The sequence below is a fragment of the Myotis myotis genome, unplaced genomic scaffold (assembly GCF_014108235.1).
Source record: "Myotis myotis isolate mMyoMyo1 unplaced genomic scaffold, mMyoMyo1.p scaffold_m19_p_17, whole genome shotgun sequence".
Lineage (NCBI taxonomy): Eukaryota > Metazoa > Chordata > Mammalia > Chiroptera > Vespertilionidae > Myotis > Myotis myotis.
This window is the reverse complement of record NW_023416321.1, coordinates 18,934,083-18,947,690: the sequence shown is the minus strand read 5'-3', so window position 1 is coordinate 18,947,690 and position 13,608 is coordinate 18,934,083. Positions and strand designations below refer to the sequence as shown.

The window sequence follows — 13,608 nt, the reverse complement described above, 5'->3', positions numbered from 1 at the left end:
TCCCTTTCCTTGGCAGAGCAAGATATCAACTTTCTGATGAAGACAGCACTCGACAAGGTCGCCTTTATCCCCTTCAGCTACCTCATTGACCAGTGGCGCTGGAGGGTGTTTGATGGAGGCATCACCAAGGAGAACTACAACCAGGAGTGGTGGAGCCTCAGGTTCTAGAACATTCCTGTGGGGGTGTGGGTTGGGGGCGTCTCCATGGGTGTCTGTGAGTTCCTGTGTGTCTCTGTATATAGCATCTAAGTGTGCATTTGTATGTGTACATGTGCACCTGGGTCTTTGTGTGTAAGTGATGGGATACGTAGGGGTGATTGTGCACAGAGACAGTGCACGCTGGAGTCTGCAATGCCCAGGGCAGCCCCAGGTGCAGAGACCATCCTTTAAGTCAAAAATGCCAACCCTCCCTGGCTTGATTCTCCCCCATACCCTTTCTCCAATCTGTCTTCCACCTTGACAGGCTGAAGTACCAGGGCCTCTGTCCGCCAGTGACCAGGTCTCAAGGCGACTTTGACCCAGGGGCCAAGTTCCACATTCCTTCAAGTGTGCCTTACATCAGGTAACAAGGGAAGGGGAGGAGGCCGCTCAGTGTCCAAACTGCTGTTGCTGCCACGTGAGGTCAGGGCGACCTGGGAGATCTGCCTGCACTGGACAGTGTGCCTGAGCCACTCACCTGCAACCAGGGCTGACCACTGTTTCACTTTTTTTATATGTTGAGAGCTTCTACCCTGCACACAGTTGAAAACAGAAATTCTACTATAACTGGTTGATGGTTACAAGACCTGGGTTGGGTAGTTAACATTATTAACTGTGACCCATGGCTAGATCATGCCCTGAGCACTGCTCCTCTGGTTTTGTTCTTGACAAGATTGTGATTCCTTTACTTTATATAGTGAACATGTTGCCTGTGATATAATGTGAGTTGTTCCTGGAAGACCTTCGATACACTAAAACTAGGAGTAGAGACCCAGTTAGATTGGGAGGCTGTGTTGGTAGAGGTATGGAGTCCTGGGCTTGGAGTCAGACAGAACTGGGTTCAAATCTTGTCCCCACTCTTTTTTTTTTTTCCTTAAGTATGTTCCTCGGTGTCTACATCATTTCCTTGCCTGTGAAATGGGATTTCACAGGATTGTGGCAAAAGTGAACTTCCAAACATACTGTCGAATACAGAGCAGGCTTGGGAAATGGTGGCCATAATCCACCATTATTAAATTGCCCTCTGATGTGCCATGTGTAAACCCACTGGCACAATAAGTCTGCCGCAGCAGCACGAAGGTGTCCGGTGCAGCCCTTTTCCCTCTCTGTATACGGGCTAAATGGGTAACTGCAGGATCTGGAGTCCTCTTGGGCGGCAGGAGTCTGGGGAGGCCTCGGGTGGAGTTCCAGGTGCCCTGGACTGCAGGTAGCACAGGCCACCATGAGGCAAGGCGCAGAGGGCTGTGAGGGCTGCCCCAGGAGGGCTGTGCCTCCTCCAGACCTGCCTCCTATGGTCCCTGGAAGCCCACTGATGGAGGGCCCACTGTGCCCGCCTTTCCACCCCAGCAGCCAGCATGACGTCAGCACAGAGTCAAGGTCTAATTAAGTGTGGAGTGGGTGAATTGTGTCCCCCAGGGTCCAGCAAGGGAAAGAGCCTGCTCAGATGCTCCAGAGAGCAGCAGTGGGCAGGGGACCGAGGAGATTCAAGGACACCTGGGAACAGGCCTGACCTTGACAGGGTGCCAGGATGACCTGTAGGGAGGGCTTCCACCCGCCTTCTCCACTGGTTTCCAGACTTCCAAGCTGGCATTCACTTTCACACAGAAGCCAGGCCCACGTGGTTAGCTTCCGAGCTTAGCATAGATAATTCTCCAGGCAGGGCTGGGCGAAGGAGACTCATTCCCGATTCTGACCAGCAGCTTTGGCAAAGCACTTTTAGGAAACACCAGGAAAGTCAGTGGCACATGGCTTGTGCCCAGCATTCAAAGTGGGAGGCCTGTGTTGTTTGTTTGGGACATTCAGAATCCCTGCAGACTTAGAGGTTGCTCCAGTCTTGACCAGCTGGTTTCTACCAGGGACTCCCTGCTGCTTTGGGATCAAGGAGATCACTGGGCTGGCTGCCCTGCTCAGAGCCCTGCCAGACAGACATGACCCTTTGGGCAACACCTGGTCTCTGCTTGCACAGAGACCTCGCTGTCTACAGCAGCCTGCCCTGACCCTCCTCACCCATGAGTGAAGGGGGCCTGGAGGCCAGGCTGGGTTCACCCTGACACCCTGGCTGTAGTGGGAGGCTGGGGTATCAGGGGCTGCAGTGGGAGGCTGGGATATCAGGGGCTGTAGTGGGAGGCTGGGTATCAGGGGCTGCAGTGGGAGGCTGGGGTATCAGGGGCTGCAGTGGGAGGCTGGGTATCAGGGGCTGCAGTGGGAGGCTGGGGTATCAGGGGCTGTGGCACAGGCTCCTCCCCCCAGCCACGCCTCCCTCCCCTCCAGGTACTTCGTGGGCTTCATCATCCAGTTCCAGTTCCACGAGGCGCTGTGTCAGGCGGCTGGCCACAAGGGCCCCCTGCACCAGTGTGACATCTACCAGTCCAAGGAGGCAGGGAAGCGCCTGGCGTGAGTCTGCCCTGGGCTTCCTGTGGCTGTTCTCTGCCCTCTGACCCCTCAGCCTCGAGGAGCCCGTGGGACTCTTCTGGGAACACCTGCCGTTTCGTGCTTGGGCTGGGAACTCCCAGGTGGAGCCTATGAGTGGTGATGAGCCCTCCCCCGGAGGGAACCAGAGCCTCCTGGGCCCAGGCCACCCCTCGCCCAGCCCCGCTGCTGAGGTGGGGAGAGGGAGGCTAGGCTGAGGCAGGAGGGGCAGTGAGCCTCCCCACCAGTCAGTCCTCTGACTCGGTGTCCCTTCACTGGTGCTGCCCAGGGACGCCATGAAGCTGGGCTACAGTAAGCCATGGCCCGAAGCCATGAAGCTGATCACAGGCCAGCCCAACATGTCGGCCTCGGCCATCATGAACTACTTCAAGCCGCTGCTGGACTGGCTCCTCACCGAGAACGGGAGGCACGCGGAGCAGCTGGGCTGGCCTCAGTACAACTGGACTCCGGACTCCGGTACCAGCACCCCCTCCTCTGCCCCGGTGGCCCCACCCCAGCCCCTGCCTAGAGCAGCCTAGGGAAGCCGGCCGCAATGCCCCCTGCCCAGCCCCTGCCCGCCACCCTGCCTTGCCCTCTGCCCTGCCCACCGCCCTGCTTTCCTTGCTTCTCCTGCTCAGCTCGCACAGAAGGCTCCTACCTGGGCAATGGCCGAGTCAACTTCCTGGGCCTGAACCTAGAGGAGCAGCAGGCCCGTGTGGGCCAGTGGGTGCTGCTCTTCCTGGGCGTCGCCCTGTTGGTGGCCACCTTGGGCCTCACCCAGCGGCTCTTCAGCATCCGCCACCACACCGTGCACCGGCCCCACCGCGGGCCCCAGTTCGGCTCCGAGGTGGAGCTGAGACATTCCTGAGATGAGGGGCTGAGCAGGCCAGCTGGGAGCATCTGCCACTGAGACACTGGGATAGGGGCCCGGGGTGGGCCCCCGTACCCCGACTCCTCTCACTGCTCACCCCGCCCTCCCTCGTCCTCCTGCCCTGACCCTCCTCCCCTTCTGCCTCTAGTCCTGTGCTGAGAATCCTTCCTCCAGACCCAGAGCCACCGCGACCCCTGCCCCCCCCCCCCCCCCCCCGCCCCTGGGCACCAGGCCATCTAACAAGGAACCCCCTCCCAGTCTCTCTGTGAATACAATTAAAGGTCCTGCCCTCCCATCTGAGTCTGTGTCCCTCGCTGGGAAGTCAGGAACAGGGTCAGGGATGCTCTCCCACCTCCTGGCAGTCAAACGGGTCGCTTCAATGGGTGTCCTCATCCTCCTCCAAGAAGAGCCTGGGAAAATGCCCCAGAGCTCTGGCCTGGGCGCCACCCAGCAGCGCCCACGCCGCCTTCCCTCCAGCCCAGGCAATCAGCCCGTGTCCTGCCTTGGCAGTCAGCCCCTGCCTGGCCAGGGCACCAACCCAGGAGCACTCTGGGAAGCAGGCATTCTGGCCTTCCCACCTCACATTTCCATGTGCTTTGGGAGTCCTCTCCCAGCTGTTCCCATAAATGGCCGGGTCCCCAGCGGGGAGGCTCCCCTGGGGGAAGGTGCTTTGCTTGTGCCTGACTCATTGAGGGCACAGAACTGGCCCCATGGCCACCCTTCCAGCTCCTACCCGCACCAGCTCCATGTCCACTTACCAGTATGTAAGTGGACAGAGCCGCTTAAGTATTGCCCGTGGGGCCCACGGCCAGGTCCCTTTGCCCCAGCTGGAGGAGGGCCCTAAATGCTGGCACAGGGCAGGAGCCAGAGCCCACCCAGCAATTAACTGCCAGGAGCTGCCCCTGCCTGTGGCCCCAGCGCATGCCCTCACCCTGAGCCTCCCGTCAGAAGGCTGATATGGATCTGAGGGAGTGTCATTTTGAGGGACACATTTTCATAGCTTTTATCTATGTTTACTGAAGAAAATTTGTAAAATCCAGACTTTAAAGAAATAAAAACCCTTTATGTTGATACCAAGAGATAAGCACTGTTGACATGTTGGTGTATATCTTTCCAGCCCGTTTTTCTCAGCCCAGAGTTTGAATGGGATCACACTGTACTTAGTTGTGGATCCTTTTCCCTGCTAACAGGACCAGATGTATTTTTCAAATATGTAAATGCCAAACCTAGAATCTAGCCAAGTGGAAGTGGGTCAGTTTCCAGGGCCATGGGCTTCCACAGCCAGCCTGGCCCCCTTTCCGGACCCTCTGCCCTGAGCCTCTTCCCAGCTTTATGGACGCCTTGACCCCTGCCAGATCCACCCCCTAATACCTGTCCCCCAGTATTCTTTTTGCTCCCCCATCTTCGGCTGCCATGTGTGTGCTTGTATCAATACTTGTGTGTGCATATATCTGCGTGTATCTGTGTGTGTGTGTTTGTTGCACGTAGACGTGTTTGTACAGCCCTGTTCCATGGGCAGGATGTGGAGTTGAGGTATTTGGGATATGCAAGAGGGTGGAAGTTTATAATTACTTAGGGAAATGGAATTTATAAACATATTCTCTAAATAGTTCCAAGCCTCTCCATCAATAGACTTAATTACCCCCGCCCCAGCCTGATGTTTTGAAAGCCCTTTGTCTTCCAGGCAGAGGTCATTGTCACATCATCCCCTTTTCTGTCTCCCAAACTGCAGAGGCTCATGCTGCCTGTGAGAGTGTGTGGGCAGGGTGAGGGCACTAGCATTCAACACCCAAAGGTCTGAGCTGCAGAACGAGGCCAAAGAAACATAACATTGTGGTCAGCCTGGCCAGCCTTACCCACTAGGCCTTTTGAAATATTTAAATTGTTCAGACTTCCTGTTGCTGCCTCCTTGGGTGATGGGGAGGAGACCCAGTCTACCCGGAAGGTGGCAGAAGAGGAGGTGTTGGCAGCAGGAAGACAGGTCATTCCAGCATTCAGACTCCTGGTGGCTCAAGTCTGAGCCCTTCCCCGTGCTGAGCCTGCCAGGCATCGGCTCCTGGATGACCAGCCTTTTCTTTATCTACGTGGGTCAAAGGTGGTTATGGTTTCTTGGCAGTTTCTCCCCACCCGCTCCCAACCCCCATACTTGACAGATGAATGGACAATGAAAATGTGACTACATATACAACAACGTGGAAGGACTTTGAGGGCATTGTGCTAAATGAAATAAGTCAGAGAAAGACAAATACTGTATGATTTCACTTATATGTGGGATAAAATAAATAAATAAAAACTTATAAAGAGAACAAATTGGTAGTTGCCAGAAGTGGAAGCTGGGAGGGTGGGTGAAATGAGTGAAGGTGGTCAAAAGGCCTAAACTTCTGGTTATACGTCCAGGGATATAATAATGTACACATGGTGACTATAGTTAACAAAAAAAAATACTGTGTTTTATGAATCACTGAAACTGGAGGAGGGATTTCCCTGAAAGTTTAGTCAGTTTAACCAGAAGTGCCACTGATTTTTCTGTTATGTTTTAAATTTTTATTATAACAGGTCATAACTGGAGGGCTGTTTGGTCAGTTTCTCTGGTAATAATGTCAACTTGTGTGAAGGGGTGTGAGGCTGTGGGTGCACCGGGCTGAGGAGGGTGAATGAATGGGACATAGGAGGAGGGAGTCTGGGTGTGGAGGAAAGTGACTCTGGAGAAGGAATCGTAGCCCTGGGTGGTGTGGCTCAGTTGGTTGCAGTGTCATGCTGTACCCCAAAAGGTGGCAGGTTCAATTCCAAGTCAAGGAGAATGCCCAGACTGCAGGTTCAATCCCTGGTCAGGGCATATGTGAGAGGCAACCAATAGATGGGAGGCAACCGATGTTTCTCTCTATATATCTATCTATCATCTATCTATCTATCTCTATCTCTGTCTCTATCTCTATCTCTATCTCTATCTCTATCTCTATCTCTATCTCTATCTCTATCTCTCGCTCTCACTCTTCCTGCCCACCCTCCCGCCTTCCTCTCCTAAAGAAAGAAAAAAAAAAGAGCCCTGATTCTCCTCTTGGCTCTGTCACTCACTAGCTGTGTGAACTAGGTCCTATGTTCACCATGTGGATCTCAGCCTCCTTACCTGTAAAATGGGGACAGTTAAACCAGAAGGTGGGTGGGGCTTTCCAGCTCGGACATTCCCTGGCTGACCCTTTAGCCCCTGATGTCACAGTATGGAGCCAGATCATGACTGACTTATAGCTCCACCCAGCTTTGCTGTTCTCTTGGTCATGGACACAGATGGACTTGCCCTGGACCTTCCCTACTTGCCATGGAGCGAGGGTGAACAGAGCTCAGGTGGTGCATGGGATCGGACAAGGAGACCAGGCAGGGGCAGGCCGCTCCCAGGACAGTTTAATGCCCACTTACTTCTCTGCAGACAAGCTCTACAATGAGACCGTGGCAAAGTCATTCCTCAGTTGTATGAGCATACAGCCCAGACTGTGTGGAACCAGTTCATGGAGGCCATCTGCAACTATGTCACCAGGATCACCAAGAAAAATCAAGAAGAGATGGGATAGCACTTGCATCCCAGCCCCTTCTCCCCTTGCTCAGGGGCCTCGGGAGGTGTGTGTGTGTGTGTGTGTGTGTGTGTGTGTGTGTGTAGGGGGATCCACACCTCTGCCCCCTGTCCAGAGCTACAGGAAAGAGAGAAGTCCCAAGTCTCCATGCCCTTGGTGACACTACACACTCTCTGGGCAAGAATCTCTCACTACGTTCCTCTTGTAACTACTTCCTACTTGCTTTTAGAAACCCAGACTTTCTCTCTTCTCCCTCTTACCAAATCTTCAATGATTCTGAACTCTTAAAGTGGGCCCTGGGAGGAGGTTGGGGGGTTGTGGCCCTGGAATTCAAAGTGGGACCCTTACTCCCTCCCCTCACTTCCCATGACAAATACGGTGACCCTCCTCCCAGCTGCACAAGGAGGAGAGATCCCAGCACATGCTGTACTTTGGCACCCGGGCCTGTCTGTTAAAGAGCGCCAGGGCCCAGGGCCCAGGGCCCAACCGTGAAGCGCATGCTGAGTAAGCTGCAGAACATAGGCAAGGCAGCCCTGCCAGACAAGCTCCAGGAGGTGATGACCGGAATCCCCAGGCCTCCAGGCACCTGCTCCCCCCACCCAGGGGTTCATGGGCTGGCTGGTGGGGAACCAGGGCAGAAGCGAGGTTGGCAGGGCAGGGTCAAAGCATCCTCTGGGGAGGAAGGAAGCAGAGGCCGGTGGGAAGATGCCTTAACCATCTAGTGAGGCTAGCCCATGGCTCAAGTTTCTGGCCACAGCATGGTTTGGGGCGACTATGAAGGGCCTGCTAGCTCTGCACAGGCCTTTATGTTTATTTGAGCCTTTACAACCCATAGTCATTCATAGAGGAAGAACATGAGCCTCACGGCCACACAGCAGCCCTGGGGTGGCAGAGCTGGGCACTCAATCCTTTGTCCTTTCACCCTCCCACCCCTGCGCCAAAATCAGGACCAGGTCTCACCAGTGGGATTGTCAGAATCTTGACCTTGTACCTTTCCTAAGGGCACATCTCACCAGCTATTGGAAGCACCTGGAGGAGCCCTTTTCCTTCTTCTGTGGACACACCCACCACCGCCTGAATGGTGGAGACTAGGGGCTGAGGGAGAGGGGTGGCAAGTCTCCAGGCCTTGAACAAAACCCTGTCACCTGGGAGAGGAGCCTCCCAACTCTCTGTCAAGCTCAGAGGGTGATCCAGAGGTGCTAGTGAGCCAACAATAAAACAATGAGCCTTTTCGTAGACTTTGTCTCATCCCAAGGATTGGTCATTTTATCCAGATTTTACAGACGCGCCCCGCCCCCCCGCCCCCACGCCGTTTGACAACAAGGTTCAGTGACAATTAGTCACCGTCACACAGCTTGGAAGGGCAAAACCAACCCTGAGCCTGAAAGAGATTGGGATCTGTCAGTGACCAGTTCCAAGTCCTGCCACCAGTTCTCTGACCTCTAAATCTTGGTTTCCTCATCTGTAGAATGAGAATCGTAGCAGTGTTGTGCCACAGGGATGTGACTGTATTCCTGGTACTGCTTGCTAGACGAAATGACCTGTTGACTGGTCTAAACTGGCCCCCATCATTAGGATGCAGGTAGGGACCTTGCCTGGTGGTTCCCTCCTGTGTCCCCAGAATAGGGTCAGTGTTGAGAGTTCCTAGCATAGAGGCTGCGCTCAGTCAGTGTTTACTGCTGTTATTATTTTATTCTGATTCCCAGTCCCATGTGTTTTCAACTCATTTATTTGATAAGTAAAAATGCATTGTGTCCTCTGCACGCTGGGTCCAGTCTTGATAGCTGAGAACCCCACTGAGCAGCATCCCCTGTCTTCTCCCCCAGGTCGAAGCACCAGGGCCAGTGTCCCCATCCCTCGAACAGAGGATGAATTTGATCCAGTGCCAATTTCCACATCTCTGCCAACGTGCCCTACATATGGTAAAGGTCTGGGCCCTGCCAGCAGGACCAGCTTGGGGAGTTGGAGGTTGGGGACTTGAGAACCATCCAAGGACTTCCAGGAAGGCCCTAATCCCCCTGCATCCCCTCCCATCTCTTACCATCAGGTCCCAAGCCTTCCGAGGGCCGCCCCGGAACCCCTAGGGCTTTTATATCAGATCCTGTGTGGAGGACAGAGGAGTATTCTAAAGCACCTGTGCTGTCCCCGAGGGGAAGGCAGGGGGGAGGGAGGCAGGTTTCAGAGGCTGAGGAGGAGAGTCCTCGCAGTTTCCGAGGGCCAGCCTGCAGTGGGAACCTCCACCAGAGCTCTGGCTGCTGACTGGGACTTCGTGGCCACTGCTGCTCCCATCAAAGGAGATGAGGTTAAACCTGGGTCCACTGGTTTCAAGACCAGCGCTCCAACCACTGACATGGTCTTTTCCCCACTGATTTTCAGCTAATTTCCATAGGTCCATTTCCCTAATTGGTCAAGATCATTTTGAGTTTTAGTCCTGTCTCCCAGAGGATTAACAAAGCCACACATTTCACATCCTTTGCAAATGTAATGAGCATATCTGTGATCCCTCCATGCAGTTTGTCAGTAACTAGTAGGCCAGATGGAGCTGCAAGACTGAGCCCCTGGCTTCGCTCCCAGGCAGGGGTGCACCTTGCTCGCCTCTTGTCTCCCTCGTCTATTTGCTTTTCCATCTTTTCACACTACAGGGGTTTATTCTGGTCAACTGCCCAGGTTGGAGCTTTTCTGAATGCACGGAACAGAAGGAGCTTCTCTGCTGTCTGCATTCATGTCTCTGACTGCCCATCATTCATTCATTCATCCAACATTTACTTGCGCATATATGCCCACCAGCCTGCTCTGCAGCCAGCAGGGGGCAATGGGCCACAGGATAAATCAGTCACCATAATATAAGAAAGGAGCTGGTGCAGTAGGAAAGTGCTTTGGTGAACATGCAAAGAGGGTGAAGAGATGCGGGGGGGGGGACCAAGGAGAGATCTCTGTTCCCAAAAACAGTAATGCAAAAAATAGCAGACATTTGTTTTCAACACATCAACTCACTTTTAATTCTGAGCCTTCATCCCACTTGATTGATGGGATATTTGACTCAATCATTCTCACCACTTCCCTCCTCTCCTCCACCCGGGGCACACAGATTTCCAGGCACCCAAGCACGCAGGGGCCTTGCCACCCTTTGCTGATCCACTGCTCACTAGTCCTCATGCGTGACTTTCCAGACTCCTGCTCAGGGAAGACCCTGATTTCCAGGTTTAGGATTTTAAACACCATTTTCTGGGCAGAGGGCAGAGGAGAGGTCTCTGAGAAAAATGGATGTCATGAGCTTTGAGAAGGACAGATGATAGCAGAGTGGAATTTGGGCTGTGGAGGGAGGAGTAGGTAAGTGTTTGCATGAGAGAAGAATTAGGGCAAGATTCTTTTCTTTTTTTAATGGAGAAAACACTGCCACTTTATTAAAAAATATATATTTTTTTATTGATTTCATAGAGGAAGGGAGAGGGAGAGAGAGAAAAACATCAATGATGAGAGCGAATCATTGATCGGCTGCCTTCTGCATGCCCCCTACCGGGAACCGAGCCCGCAACCCGGGCATGTGTCCTTGACCGGAATCAAACCCAGGACCCTTCAGTTCGCAGGCCGACATTCTATCCATTGAACCAAACTGGCTAGGGCAGGGCAAGATTCTTGGCTGCTCTTTTGCCTAATATATCTTAAAACTTGATTTTGGTATTTTTTACTCACCTTCCTAAATGTATTTGCCCTGAGCCAGTCTCTGGTCTAGTTCTTCTGGGGATGGAGGGTCTAAATGGACTTGATCCAAATATCCAAAGTCCCCCTGCCTCATCCAGCCAGCCATGATGGGCTTAACCTTGTCCATGGGCCTGTTGCTGCCACCTTAGAGTTGAGAGCTCTGGGCAACACCCAATTGCCACTTCTGCAAGTCTCAGAAGCTGCTCACCTAGGCCATCAGCTGGGCTTTGGGTCAAACCTCTTGTTCCCCTCTCCCCGCAAAAGATTTTCTAAAGAAGCAGATTCTCAATGGTCTAGCCAGCCCTGCGCCAGCTCCTACCCTAACCCAGCCCTAACCTCTAGTCCATCTATGATCTGGCTTGAACGAGTATAGCACTGCTGCTGTGTGACCCTGTCTACACCTGCTGCAGCCTCAGCCAAGCCCATAGCCCACGCCCCAGCCCATGCCCCAGTTGCTTCCTTGTGCACTGTCCAGCTAGATGCCAGTCTGGCATCTGAGCACAGGGTAGCATTTTGTCTCCTGACCCCTGCAGGGAGCCACTGCTGAGCACCATAGGGTACGTAGCCCTATCCGTGCACATCTCCTCTTCTGCAGAATCAGACATTCCTGTACAAATCCTTGATGCCCAGTTCATGAGCACTGTGCTCTGTATACTGGCCAGCACATCTTTCTGCTGATCCTCTGGCCTGCCCTGTGTTAGGCTGCATTATCTAGCCCCCCCTAAGCTACTTGCCAGCCATCTGAGATGAAGTAGCCTCATAAAATGCCCACGGCTCTCCCTGCCCCAGCCCAAGCCCTCCCAAATGGAGCCAGTGGGTAGCTGGGCATCAAGCCATGCTTGATTAATGATTGACTTCTTGAATATTTAAACAAAGCTCATCTCCAGCCACTCAGTTTCAGAGATGGCCTTGTTGGACACACACACCTGCTGCCTGGTCTGTTGCCCTGGGGATTGAGCACAGGGCAAACAGCACCTTTCCAGACTCAATGGAGGAGGGGACAACAGGGAGGGAATGCTGTTGGAGGACTCTAGGGACAAGCCTGGGAAGAGGAAGGGAAGGCCTCTGCTCTTGCCCCTCCTAGCCCGTTCTTTCCAGCCTGGGTCTGCCTGCTATGGAGACAAACTGAGTTTGAACTGAGGCCCCAGGGGCTCCTGGGGAGGCTGAGAATCAGTTCCTGTCAGAGATTAGGGAGCTTTGGGGGGAAGTAGCATCACAGAGAGGAGGCACCAGGACCACAGTTGAGCTGGTGTGAGGGTGGCCAAAGATGAGACTGACTCTCTCTAGATTAAGAAGTCAGGAGCTGTGTGGCTCAGTGGTTGAGCGCTGACCTATGAACCAGAGAGGTCACGGTTTGATTCCCAGTCAGGGCACATGCCCGGGTTGCAGGCTCGAGTGCAGGAGGCAGTTGATCAGTGATTTCCTCTCATCATTGATGTTTCTATCTCTCTCTCTCCCTCTCCCTTCCTCTCTAAAATCAATAAAAAAATATTTTTAAAAAAAGAAGTCAGGGGCTCAGGGGACAGAGGCACTGGTCTGAGTTTTCCCTGGGCCCTGCCTCTGCCCAGGTTTCAAGAGGTCTTCCTAACTTGTGACCGAACCCACGCACTTCTTGCTCAACCACAGGCTTCACGGCACCTTCCTCTGATGTCTCTGTCACCACGTTGCTGAGTTGTAATGTCCTTATTTGTCCCCATTACTAGCTTTCAGCTCTATAGGGGCAGGGCACCTATCAGGACTATACCCCCGTGTAACATCTGTGGCCAGCACAGACCATGGCACATAGTGGGGACTTGGAAAATGTTTGAATGAGTGAGTGAATGAGTGTCCCACTGTCCTAGTCCCTCCTCAGAATTCAGCACCCCATAAAGTGAGCCCATGAAAAACAGCCCTACCTTTTCTCCACAGCCCCCCTGCCCCCCACCCCCCACACGGAGACAACTAGGACAACTCTGCCCCCTCCCCTCAAGGAGGCCACATTTGCAGCTCTCCCATCCTTCAGCCACAGTGGCCAATGAGTCTCCCATTGGACATTGCAGCTCTGAGTGGCAAAGGCATACCATCCCAGGACTCCAAGCCTCTCACCTGGATTCCAGCAAAACCTCATTAAGCCTCCTTGTCCATCTTCCCTTTCCCATTTGTTGCAGTTTATTTCACTGAAACATTTCCTTCATGTCTAACGATGTAAGAACTTGGTTGTCCATCAATTAAAGCTAAATGTTCACCAAAATGCCATCTGAGGGTCTTTATCAGTTCCCCTTTTCTCTAACCTCACCTCTCTCAGCCCCTTTGCACCGATTGTAACATCAGCCTTTGCCATTTGAATGCTTGCCCTCCAAGGCCTGCCTCAAAACTGGTCATTGGACCCTCGTCAAAGCTCTAAGCCTGCCAAGATGCTCAGGGAACAGCGGTCCCTTTCTCTCCCTCCTTTCTAAGAAGACTCTTTCAATAAACCTCACCCCATCTTCTTCTAGTGTACTCCTTTTCAATGGGTACCCAGACACTTTTATCAGTGGTTACTTGCTAATAGGTGGTTTTAAATCTGCTCTCCTCACAAGCAGCGCCTGTATGCTAAGAGCCCTCAGGCCTCTGAAGAAAGCACCTAAATTGCATATTTCTTGTACCCTTCAGATGTGCTCCTACCCCATTCCCCCAGGACCAGGTCTTAGGTGGGCTTGCCACTAGGAGTTCTGCATGGGCACTGGGGGTCAGTTGGAGGGCACAGCAACGGCAGGCAAGAGTTCTAACTGCACCGTTGCCAGGATCTGGCCCAGACCATCTGTGGCCTCTAACAACCTGTTCTGCCCGCCCCTTTCCCTGCCTGAGAGTCTCGCCCCAGCAAGGCAACTCCCTACTGCCCTT

The 13,608-nt window shown here is 53.4% G+C and overlaps 1 protein-coding gene across 3 annotated transcripts in view; it reads left to right on the top strand.

Annotated features, from left to right (window-relative positions):
- ACE (angiotensin I converting enzyme) overlaps nucleotides 1-12,879 on the top strand; it is a 28,099-nt gene extending 15,220 nt beyond the window's left edge. For 2 of the 3 annotated variants that reach the window (XM_036340685.1, XM_036340686.1), the window contains 5 exons: nucleotides 17-161; nucleotides 464-562; nucleotides 2,470-2,592; nucleotides 2,897-3,084; nucleotides 3,246-3,693. In XM_036340685.1, coding sequence (XP_036196578.1) covers nucleotides 17-161; nucleotides 464-562; nucleotides 2,470-2,592; nucleotides 2,897-3,084; nucleotides 3,246-3,475 — 785 coding nt within the window. In that variant the 3' untranslated portion in view covers nucleotides 3,476-3,693. Of the gene's footprint in view, nucleotides 1-16; nucleotides 162-463; nucleotides 563-2,469; nucleotides 2,593-2,896; nucleotides 3,085-3,245; nucleotides 3,694-8,870; nucleotides 8,967-12,654 lie in introns of those variants that run through there. The other variant, XM_036340683.1, reaches the window with a different exon arrangement.
- Nucleotides 12,880-13,608: the final 729 nt, after the last annotated feature.